This window comes from Tupaia chinensis, unplaced genomic scaffold, assembly GCF_000334495.1.
Source record: "Tupaia chinensis unplaced genomic scaffold, TupChi_1.0 Scaffold000539_1, whole genome shotgun sequence".
In the NCBI taxonomy this organism is placed as follows: domain Eukaryota; kingdom Metazoa; phylum Chordata; class Mammalia; order Scandentia; family Tupaiidae; genus Tupaia; species Tupaia belangeri.
Genome location: NW_006160052.1, coordinates 235,803 through 247,401, shown reverse-complemented (window position 1 = coordinate 247,401; position 11,599 = coordinate 235,803). Strand labels below are relative to the sequence as shown.

At 53.2% G+C, this 11,599-nt stretch overlaps 1 protein-coding gene across 4 annotated transcripts in view; it reads left to right on the top strand.

The window, feature by feature from the left end:
- Window positions 1–11,599, top strand: part of ALDH18A1 (aldehyde dehydrogenase 18 family member A1) — a 70,490-nt gene that overhangs the window by 57,097 nt on the left and 1,794 nt on the right. For all 4 annotated transcript variants that reach the window (XM_027775257.1, XM_006157311.3, XM_027775256.1 and 1 more), the window contains exons 13-17: window positions 1,814–1,951; window positions 6,278–6,473; window positions 6,578–6,699; window positions 8,412–8,598; window positions 10,032–10,127. In XM_027775257.1, coding sequence (XP_027631058.1) covers window positions 1,814–1,951; window positions 6,278–6,473; window positions 6,578–6,699; window positions 8,412–8,598; window positions 10,032–10,127 — 739 coding nt within the window. The remainder of the gene's footprint in view (window positions 1–1,813; window positions 1,952–6,277; window positions 6,474–6,577; window positions 6,700–8,411; window positions 8,599–10,031; window positions 10,128–11,599) is intronic.

The following is an 11,599-nucleotide window of genomic DNA, read 5'->3' as shown; positions in this document are numbered from 1 at the left end:
TTTCCTGCAAGCCCCGCTTCTGCAGGCGGACATGTGTCCTTAGTCTCTGGGCTGCCCACGAGGTTTCTGCTACCTCTCATTCTCTCCAGCCGACACCTCGCAGGGAGTCAGGCTTCCTCTAGCGAGCCGTAGCTGAGGCTCCTCGCCTGATGGCGTCGCAGAAGCCACGAACCCTAAAAGCTCTATGCAGAATTATATGTGTATGCACTTACCTGGAGAAGATTTTCATAACTTTCATAAGGGTCCATCAGCCACAAGCAGAAAGGAGTAAGAGCTCTTCACCTGGGGGCCAGCAGGCGGTGTGGAGGTTAGGCTGACTGGGTCCCACATGGCCGGCTGTGCTGTCAAGTCCTAACCCTACGGCTGGGAAATCACACCAGGCGCACGTGTGCATGCCGAATCCCGAGAGGAGAAAGGAGAAAGGATTGCAGCATGGCCATTCTGCCCTGGGGAGGGCAGAGGGGTGCTTTCTCACTTTCTCTGTCTCTCGCTATCTCTTTCCCACAAATGCACACGCCCTATAGCAAAACTGAAAAAAAAAGAACACAAGGGTTTTGGTCCTTCCCTCCCCTCCCCCCATGTTACAAACACTGGAGGATTTTCCTCCATCCCAAGAGCATTCAGAAAGCCAGGCTTAGGGTGATCAGGGCAGTGACGCTCACTCTGCTCTGACAGGGTCTCGCCCTCCTCCTGGATCGCCTGCCTTTCCTCCCTAAACAGGCCGTACTCCTTTCCCGGCAGTCCCTGCTGCGCTGGCCGGAGCCCTAGTCTCCAGGTTCACGATTCCAGGGCCAGAAGAGGGTGTGGCCAGAGGTGTTGCCCAGGCCCAGCCTGAGCTACGTGCTTCCTGTGGAAGGAGCTGAGGACCCCTTTCCCACAGTGGCCCAGGCGGGGAGGGGGCAGTGCGTCCCCGGCCACTTCACTCAGGTTGCTTTGCCAATGGAAGAAGCCACATAGCTGAATTCCTGAGATCCAGGTGGCTCAGCTCTGGGGCCCCTCAGCGTGGCTCCCAGTCCTGCCACGTGTAACTTGCGTGACCGCTCTGCACTTAAGTGTCCTACTGTAAAGTGGGCGATAGAACAGGTACTAGGTCACTGGGATGTTGCGAAGGTGGGATGGCGTAGGCCTTACAGAGCGATGAACATAGAACTTAGTGCTTAGCACCAAAAAGACTGCAGGGCTGACCTGTGGCCCAGTGGTCCACTACGCCATTTAGTCCCAGACTCAGTGGCATGAAAACCATGCCAGGCATGTGTGCATACATGCCCAAACTCCCAGGAGGGCGAGAGATGAGACAGGATGGTGGCATGACCATTCACCTCCATGGCGCCTTTCCCCCCTCCTCTGTCTCACCTCCGCGATGCTTCCCCCCCTCACCTCCATGGCACCTTTCCCCTCCCTCTCTGTCTCACCTCCATGGCACCTTCCCCCCTCCTCTCTCTCACCTCCGTGATGATTTCCCCTCCCTCTGTCTCACCTCCACGGCGCCTTTCCCCTCCCTCTCTGTCTCACCTCCTTGGTGCCTTCCCCCGCCTCACCTCCGCTGTCCCCTCCTGCTCTGTCTCACCTCCGCCTTTCCCCTCCCTCTCTGTCTCACCCTCGCCTTTCCCCTCCTGCTCTGTCTCACCTCCGTGGGGCCTTTCCCCTCCCTCTCTAGGTCTCACCTCCGTGGGGCCTTTCCCCTCCTGCTGTCTCTTATCTCTTCCTGGAAAGTGCCTGTGCCCTCTAGCACTGAATGGATGTGCAGGGGATGCCTCCACTGCTACTGTCCGAGTCTCCTCCCTGTGATTTACTACTGCCCCCTGATCTGCAGGTGGCGGCCTTGGCTATCGCGAGTGGTAATGGCTTGTTACTCAAAGGAGGCAAGGAGGCTGCACACAGCAACCGGATTCTTCACCTCCTGACCCAGGAGGCCCTCTCGATCCATGGAGTCAAGGAGGCCGTGCAACTGGTAGGTCCCTGGGAACAAGCCACATCAGGCCTGGCGGGTCAAGTCTGGTCTTTGGGAGTTTGAAGCAAGGTGTAGGTTCAGTAGGGCCAAGACGTGTCCATGGCAGGCCTGACTGGAGTGGTGGCAGCTCTGTGAACCGGCTGACAGACCACCCTGCAGGGCTGGCTAGGTCTGCAGCAGCTTGAGGCCTCATGCTGCCGAGTCCTTGCAGTGCTCATTTAAGGGCATCAGGAGACCTTCATTCTTTGGGTCACAGAGCCAGAGTACCAGACCTAGAGTGAGGCCTGGCTCCTTCTCTTCGGCAGAGCGACTCGGGATATGCTGATGGGGTAAATGTTACCAGATTTGTCAGAAACCACTGAGCTCTGTGTAGGTGTGAGATCACACTGTTATCACTGTTATTAAAATGGTCATTTTCATTCTTTAAAATTCTCTCTAGGGTACATACACTCGCTGAAGAGAGGCAGAGACAGAGAGAAGGTGAGAAATCACCCCTCAGGAGGGCTGGCCACAACCACAGTCCCTTCTTCTCCATTCTCTCGGGATTTGGGGCATGCACACAGGTGTACTCAGCGTGGTTTTCAAGCTGCTGGATCCAGGACTCCAACCACAGTCAGCCATGTGGGACCCGTGCCTCAACCTCTAATCCATTGGCTGCCCCAAAATGGTCGTTGTTTAACTGACTGTCGACCCACTCCCCTCAGCTCTCCAGTGACATTTGATAGCAGCAGCTACAGTTTATCGAACACTCAACTATGTGCAAGGCGCTTTCATCCTTTATCTCATTTAATCCTCACTACAACATGAGGAAAGTGTTATCATTAGGCCTATTTTTTTAGGTTAAAAAAAAAAAAAAAAAAACTCAGAGGTAAAGTAATGCATGCAAAGCCACACAGCCGGTGGTAGACTGTAGACTTGTAGACTTGGTGACTGCAGATCTTGTCTGTTCCCGCTGAGGCCCACTTGTTCCATCCAGCACGCCAGGACTCTGTCAGCGGCTGGGAGAACATGGTGAACTGCCGTGTTCATCATGTGCTCAGTAATAGGGATCCTGGTGTTTTCCTACGGCGACGTCACGGTAGAACACACACTGATCTTAGATTTAAAGCCCAGCTCTGCCATATCCTGGCCTAGACAGTCATGGGTCAGCATACCTTGCATACAGTCAGGGAAGCCATGCAGCTCGTAGGTCCCTGGGGAAGAGCCACGTCAGGCCTGGTGGGGTCAGGTCCGGTCTCTGGGAGTTTGAGACAAAGCCTAGGTTACAGAGGGCCGAGAACTTCTGTGGGCAGGATGGTTTAAGGACCAGGATACATTTTGAGAACTGGGTCGGTAGACGGTTTAGTCACTGTGCAGACGTGCATTTAACAACCTACCTGGCACGGCCCACCACACACCTCGGCCATGGTGTAGCCTGTACATTCCTCACGATGTTCGGACATGTGTTCTGCTGTGGACCAAAACGTGTTCTGTGCACATGACAGAATAACATGCATCACTGAAGTGCACAGATCCCGTGTGGCTACTCCAGGGCTTGTTCATACACACAAGCACACGTGCTCACACGCACAGCCATCAGCCATGTCAAGCTAAGCGTGCTAAGTGTCCTTCGCGGCATCCCGGAAGTCTCCCTGTGCCCCTGCAGTCAGTGTGCCAGCCGTGCCCAGGTCGGCCCCTTTCCCTGCTGTCCATGCGCTACTTCGGCCTGTTCTTGAACTTCCCGTAAGTGGAGTCGCACAGCACGCACTTGTGTTCACCGTGTCTGACACCCATCTGCGCTGCATCGGGCAGGACTCCCCTTTATTGCCACGTGATGCCCCATTTTCCATGCACAGAGTTTACTCTTTTTTCCTTGATGAATAACGTCGTTTCCGGTTTTTGGCTTTGTGGAATAACATTGCTGTGAGCATACTGGTAGGTGTGTGTTTAGATTTCTGTCTTAAGTAATATGGTCAGATGGAAGGAAACGAAACATGAAGGAAACTAAAGGCCTGTGGTCCCAGCCCCTACAGCAGCACTTGAGTCAGTGCAGTCAGCATCCCAGGGTAGAGGTCGCCAGCAGAATGACCGAGACCAGGACTGCCTGGCAAGACCCCACTAAGGCAGTGACTGGGGAGCCAGCAGGGCAGCTGCTTCCTGTCACAGGCCTCACAGTCCGGCATGCTCTGAAGCCTTCAGCTGCCGTAGGTACTGCTGTGTACCTCTTGCATTTTTTGGGGGGGGTGGGGTGGGGTTTGGGTTTGTTTTTTGTTTTTTGTTTTTTTTTCTGTAGTGTGCATGCGCTTGCCAGAGACAACAGAAAGCAAGAAATCACCCCCTGGGGACAATAGCCGCATCACAGTTCCTTAACCTCTGTTCTCCCCTTGGGATTTTGGGCATGCACGCACATGCACCCAGTGTGAGTTTTAAGCGGCTCGGTCTGGTACTTGAACTATGGTTGACTACATGGGAGTCCAGTGACATAACCATTATGCCATCTGCCGGCCCCCCTCCTCTTGCATTTTAGAACTGTCTGCCCTACGTCATGGATAGTTGTGTCCTCGTCCTGCCTTCCCTAATAGATTCTGAGCTCTTTGAGGACAGGGACCAGGGCTTGCATGTTTTGTAATGTAGAACACAACACCAGATGTGTAGTCTGTGATAGCACTTGGGGAATGACTTTCTTTTTTTGAGAATTATTTATTGGGGGGACCAGCAGGTGACATTGTGGTTAAGGTGCTGGACACTCCCACATGGCCAACCACGGTTTGAGTCTCAGACCTGGTGGATAGCTTTCTCACTTTCCCTCTCTCTCTCTCTCTGTGTCTCTCTCTGGTCAAATGAAAATAAATAAATGAATAAATAAATAATTCTTTTAAAAAAAAATAATTATTTTTTTAAAAAATTTATTGGGCCCAGCAGATGGCGTAATGGTTATGTTGCTGGACTCCCACATAGTCAACTATGGTTTGAGTCCTGAACCCAGTAGCTCAAAACTCACCAAGTGTGTATACGTGTATGCCCCAAATCCTGAGAGGAGAATAGAGGAGAAAGGATTGCGGAGTAGCCATCCCTGTGCGGATTGATTTCTCACTTTATGTCTCTCTGTCTCTCTAGCAAGCGCGTGCACCCTATAGCAAATATCTCTCTCCAAAAAAATTATTTATTTAATTTTATTTCTTATTATTATTTTATTTTGACTAGTGAAAGACAGAGAGACAGAGAAAGGGAAAGTGAAAAAGCAAGCCAGCAGGTCCAGGACTCAAACCACGGTCAGCCATGTGGAAGTCCAGCACCTTAACCGCCACGCCATGTGCTGGCCTGCGAGATGACTTTTAATTCCCATGATCAGGAACTTAATCTTATTTTTTGAATTTTTCTTTTTTTTAAATGATCTATTTATATTTAATTTTTTTTAAGTTTACATTTAATCACTGCACATCTTTATGGTATACAACATGGTTTTTCCCACCATGAATGCAATGCGTATTAGTCAAGTCAAAGACATTTCCATATATATTATCATTAGCAAATTTATTTTTGTCTCTTAAATCTGTTTTTTTTTTCCTGATTCCTCCCTCCTACCCCCAAATTTTTTCTTATTTTTTTAAGTTTTCACTGTACGTAATTTAGTTCTCAGTGCATGCAGGCTTTTATCTATAAAAAGGAAACCACTATTTCTGTTTCTGTATTATTTTGGTTAGAAGATGTCATCTTGAGACCACAGATGGCGACTTGGTTACCTCACTGGACTCCTACTTAGTTGACTGCGGTTTGAGTCCCAGACCGGGCGACTTAAAACTCATGCTGGGTGCATGTGCCTGTGTGCCCGAGATCCTGAGAGGAGAATGGAGGAGAAGGGAGTGCAGCGTGGCCATTCCCCCTGGGGGGTGGTTTCTCGCTATCTGTCTGTCTCTCTCTGTCTCTCTGACAAACATACACACCCTATAGCAAAAATCTTTCTCACACACACACACATAAAGTCATCTTTTGGGACCAGCAGGTGGCAATGTGGTTAAGGCTCTGGACTTCCACACAAGTGACTGAGGTTCAAGTCCCAGACATGGTGGCTTGAAAATCATGCCAGGAGTGCATGTGTGTGTTCCCAAAATCCCAGGAGGAGAATAGAGAAGTAAGGATTGTGGTGTGGCCATCCCCCCCTGGGGGTGATTTCTTACTTGCCCTGTCTCTCTGTCTCTCTCTGGTGAGCACACACTCCTTATGGCAAAAACCTAAAAACCTTTTCTTTTTCCTCTTGAAGGCCGGCTCTCACTATGTTGTGATCCTCCTGCCTTGGTAGCTGGACTGCGCCACACGAGGAGTCTTCTCTGTGTTTTTCCTCTCCAGGTGAACACCAGAGAAGAAGTTGAAGATCTCTGCCGCCTAGACAGAATGATAGATCTGATCATCCCACGCGGCTCTTCCCAGCTGGTCAGAGACATCCAGAAAGCGGCTAAGGGCATCCCAGTGATGGGGCACAGTGAAGGCATCTGCCACATGTACGTGGACTCGGAGGCCAGTGTTGATAAGGTCACCAGGCTAGGTAAGCTGGACGGGCGTCCCGTGTCACGGAGGCGGACATCTGTCAGGGCCTCTGCGGCTCGGGAGCTCGTTGGTAGAGACGCTTCTTTGCTCCTCGTCTTTCAGTCAGAGACTCCAAATGTGAATATCCTGCGGCCTGTAATGCTTTGGAGACTTTGTTAATCCACCGAGATCTGCTGAGGACGCCGTTGTTTGACCAGATCATTGATATGCTGAGAGTGGAACAGGTAAGACCGGAGGACCAGTGCGCCACGTCCCCTGTGGCTTCCAGGAGTAGACGCCTGCAGGGTTAGCTCTGGAGCGGCTGCCATACCACGTAAGGCCACGTGGAAAAGAATATTTTTGTGCATCTGCTATAGAGTTCTGTGCTAAGTAAATAGGCGAGTAAGATGCAGCCCCGGCCTCTGACAGTCTGTAGGTTGACCAAACTGATCCACAAATTTGTTACAGAGTGGACTGCGTAATGTGCCAAGAGGGTTCAGAGGTAAGACAGGCCACATGGCAGCGTGCTGAATAGATTATTTCTGGCAAAAATTATTCAGGTGGCAAAGTTTCAACACATACTCCTTTTGGGATTTGATTTGAAAAGACTGTGCAGAAATGTTTTCAGACCAAAACTGTGTGCGTATTCACTCCACCCCAAAACACGTCTTCAGTTACCAACGTTAACGCACTTAACAACAGTGGTATTCGGGGGCACAGGGTTCCGTCTGGACCGAGTTCTTACCACGTCATTAAAGTTGTGAGCAAAGCAAGGCCAGCACGTTTGAGCTCTGAAGTTTCGCTCCATCCCAAACTCCTAACTGCAAGAAGAGGTACTCTCAATGCAAAAGTGGGCAGTCTGTTGCACTTTTTGGCATGGATGCGTTTTATGCTTTAATGTCTATGTAACGGCACTCTTTTCAGAATGCCCTGAGCTCGCGTGGCAGTAGAGAAGGTGCTTTCTGCCTTGGTTACTGTGACCCTGAGCTGCGTCTCTTCCCTTCTACCCATTTGATGAAAAGGAAGGTTCCAGTCAGCTTTTAGTGGAATGGCCCCAGCGAGAACCTGCAGGAATTCTGAAAGTGAAAATGTGCCCCACAGATTCATACGGTCGTTCGTGTCTGGGCCCGCCTTGACACCAGCTGGCCTACTCGACTGGCACCTGTGTGTACCAGACACCTCGCTGACCTGGACTGGACAGGAGGGAAGCTCTCCTTGGGCCGGGAGGGACCCCTCAGTCCTGACTCCAACCTGTGATGCCCTCAGTGGTCACAGCAAGGATGTCTGAAACTCCCCAGGCCCTGGAGTGTGCCCTCCGGCAGGCCTCTGTGTGAAAAGTAAAGCCAGCAAGGCAGTAGCACAGGGCAGGTTCGGGTCCTGGAGGAAATGGGTCCAGATGGGAAACCACGGGAGGCTCAGGAGCAAGAGGGAGGACACACGGCTTGTTCTGACTTGAGCCGGGTCAGAGCTGGTCCTAAAGAAGCGAGGTGGGGACCTGGGTGTCAGCCCGAGGAGCCTCACTTCCCCATCGGAGCTGGGCGGATGGAACAAGCCTGGACTGAGCTGGACCCTGGGGGCCGGGCCGACCCGCAGTCGGAATCCGGCAAGGAACCTCCGCGCTCTCCGAGAGAACTGACTGCCGGTCCCTGCAGCGCGACCAGGCCTTCTCCCCTCCCAGATGCGGGGGTAAAATATGCGCGGGACCAGTGCCTGGGACCCGATAATCGGGTGTCGTTGTAGTCAGAAGTTGGCCGGTGAAGTGCAGCGGCGTCTTCGAGGACCCGTTGCTGGCCGGTGGCCAGGCGGCAGGTCCCCAGGCTGCATCCTGGAGGGCAGGGAGGCAGGGCTGGCCCAGCTGTGGGGCACAGGCCGCGGGTCGTGGCTCGATGAGCTCCCTGTCACCGGCCGGCTCTGTGGTTTCATGATGTCCTCCTCCCGCCCTGCTGCCCTGTTCCAGGTGAAAATTCACGCGGGCCCCAAGTTTGCCTCCTATCTGACCTTCAGCCCCTCTGAAGTGAAGTCGCTCCGAACCGAGTACGGCGACCTGGAGCTGTGCATTGAGGTGGTGGACAGCGTCCAGGAGGCCATCGACCACATCCACAAGTACGGCAGCTCCCACACGGACGTCATTGTCACCGAGAACGGTCAGTGTGCCCGAGTGCCTGGGCCGGCTGCTGGGCTCCGTCTGCAGGGCAGGCCTTCTCTCTGCGCTCTTGGCCTGCAGGAAACAGTCCATGGGCTGACGGCAGCGCCCCCTGCTGGCTGGCTGTGATGGTTTGCCGAGTGCTCTCATAGACGGTACCTCCTTATATGGTCACTGCAGCCCTGGGCAGGGGTGGGACAGGACGGGAATATTCTCTCCACTTCCGACAGAGCTGGCCCCACAGCCACATGGTTAAGCGCCGTGCAGGGGGAGCAGGGTTCCACATGGCTGACCATGGTTTGAATCCCAGCCCTGATGGCTTAAAAATCATGGCAGGCATCTGTGTGTGCGTGCCCACAATCCCGGCGGCATGGTGAGATGGAGGAAAGAGGATTGCAGCCTCCCCACACCCCGTGGCTGTGTGCTCGCTCGCTATCTGGCAGGTGCATATGCCCTCTAACTTTAATAGTCTAGGGAAAAAAATAACACCTTAAATAACATCAGGGGCATTATTTAATCCATGCGATGATTTACCAGGCATTTAAAATAAAGCCAGTTTCAGCTGAGGAAACCAAGACCCGGCTCAGAGAAGCAGCGCTGCACATGTACGCAGTCACGCCAAGCTGCTGCGAGCACTCCTCGGGGGCAGGACCTGGGCCCGGTCGTGAAGGAAGCTAAGAGGACACTCTTGAGCAACTTACAGTTTATGGAGGAGCCGTAGTCCCACCAGCGATGACAGCTGACACTCACCGATGACGGATATCAGCTCACTTCATCTTTTCCATACACACACACACACCCGTGAGCTACGTCCTGCCGACGGCATCTTTTCACTCAGACACCTGTCAAGGTCACACGGCCTGTCAGTGTGGAGTTGGAGTGCGACCTCGGCAGTCGGGCCCTGGAGCCTGTACACGGGATGTTGACCAGTCCTCACAGCTCTGAGCACACCCGCACAGGGATCTGGACCTCGCCCAGTCTTTCCACAGCGTGTACCCGCTGAAGCCGGCCTGCCTTGTCTGTTCAGATATTTCGTTGGCCTTCATGAGTTTTTTTTTTTTTTTTTTTTTTTAGATTTTTTTTCTGTAGGGCACATGCACTTGGCAGAGAGACAGACAGACAGAGAGGGAAAGAAAGAACTCACCCCCAGGCAGGGGGGATGGCCACACCACAATGCCTTCTCCATTCTCCTCTCAGGACCTTAAGCACACATGCACATGTTCCCAGTGTGAATTTCAAACCACTGGGTCTGGGATTCAAACCACAGTTGGCTATGTGGGAGTCCAGTGCCTTAACCACCACACCACCCACTGGCCACAGCCTACATGTTTAATGTGTGAAGGGGGCACTTCCCAGATCTGTCTCTTGCCAGTGGCTAGAATCAGGGATGCTCTCTGTGGGGCACCCTAACTCGGGTCCTTTCTTGGTCTGCAGAGAAGACAGCGGAGTTCTTCCTCCAGCACGTGGACAGTGCCTGCGTGTTCTGGAACGCCAGCAGTCGCTTCTCTGACGGCTACCGTTTTGGCCTGGGTAAGGAAGGCCCTGGTCAGGGGGAAGGAGTCCCTGGGAATTGCTGTGTGATCCGAGGAGTGTGGCGAGGGAGAGGGACACCTCCACTTTGCTGTCACGAGCTTGGCCAAGATCCCAGAGGCGGACTCGTGGCGAGTGGATTGTCAGAATTACGGTTACTGCTTAGCCCGAGTGGGGGAGCCCTAGGCACTGGGCAGCTCTGGTGTTGAGAGGGCGGGTGCCTGTGTTTCCTGCTGGGAGGTGGGACAGATGCAGAGAAGTGGGGAGCACCCGGCACGCAGCCTACGTCTGCGGAAGTCCAAGGCCCGGGCGTCTCTTTCACACCAGAGACGAACCCCAGCCTGTCTTCACGCACGGTGTGACAGGCGCATCCAGGGGCACTGCGAGGGCAGGCTCCTGACTTCAGAGTGACCCAGCCAAGCTGTCGCAGAGAGCAGGACCCCCACCACATTGGACCAAGGTACGAGGCCTGCCCTGGGCCTCAGTGCCAGCAGCAGGGACAGAGGGTCAAGGTGAACGTGTAGAGCAGACTCTGAAAGGCAGAGCTTAAGGACGTGCCTCCCGGTCCAGCAGTTAGCCAGCCGTAGCCCTCTGCAGGGTTCTGCTTATTTGGAGAGTCTGGTTTTCAGGAGTGCCGTTACACGAAACGCCGTAGTAAGACGTGACACATTTTCCGAATATTTGGAAATTATCTCAGCCACTTAAAACATTTTAATCCCTTGAACTTTTTGAATAAATGAGCTGCCTGGAGAAATAACTCTCCCTGAATTGTTGAAGGTTATTAGAGGGAGTTTACTCGGTTCATCTTAGTCATTAGACTCTATTTTTAGTACCCCATTTCTGTTGGGTTTTGATTAATTATCTCATACTCACCCTGATCTTTGTATGCCGAGGTCTTAAAAAGAATTAACGACACGCCGTGGCGGGCTGGACGCCCAGGTGGGAACCCGGGGTGCGGGAGCAGACCGCTCCTGTTCCAGCCCTAGCCCAGAGGGAGCCCAGCTCTGCTTAGATAGTGCTGGGCTGCATGACCCGGTCAGTGGCGGCCGTGGGGTGCTCTGCGATGCCCGAGCCCCATGGGCGGGTCCTGGGCTTGCGTGCCAGGGCCTCCCTGAGGGACACATCTGCGCGGGCGTCCTTGTGCTGGCCGAGGCTGGGGTGGGGTGTGGCAGGAAGACTGTCGGAGTTGCCAGCCCCTGCCCCTTGAGTAAATAAATGAGTAAACTGTAAGGAAAGCGCGTCCGTGACCGTGACAGGGGTGTTTATTGAGCATTTACAGCGTCTCCAGCGCTGTGCTAGGTACATCACAAGTGTGTCTCACTTGGTTCTCCAAAGTGGATGCTCTTGTTTTCCAGATGAAAAAACCAAAGCGTGAAAGATAAAGTCAGGTCATACACCCGCAGTCCTGTGGTCTACACTGTGGAATCAGAATTCGACCCCGGTGGTGTCACAGTCCTTGCTGCCCCTGCCCC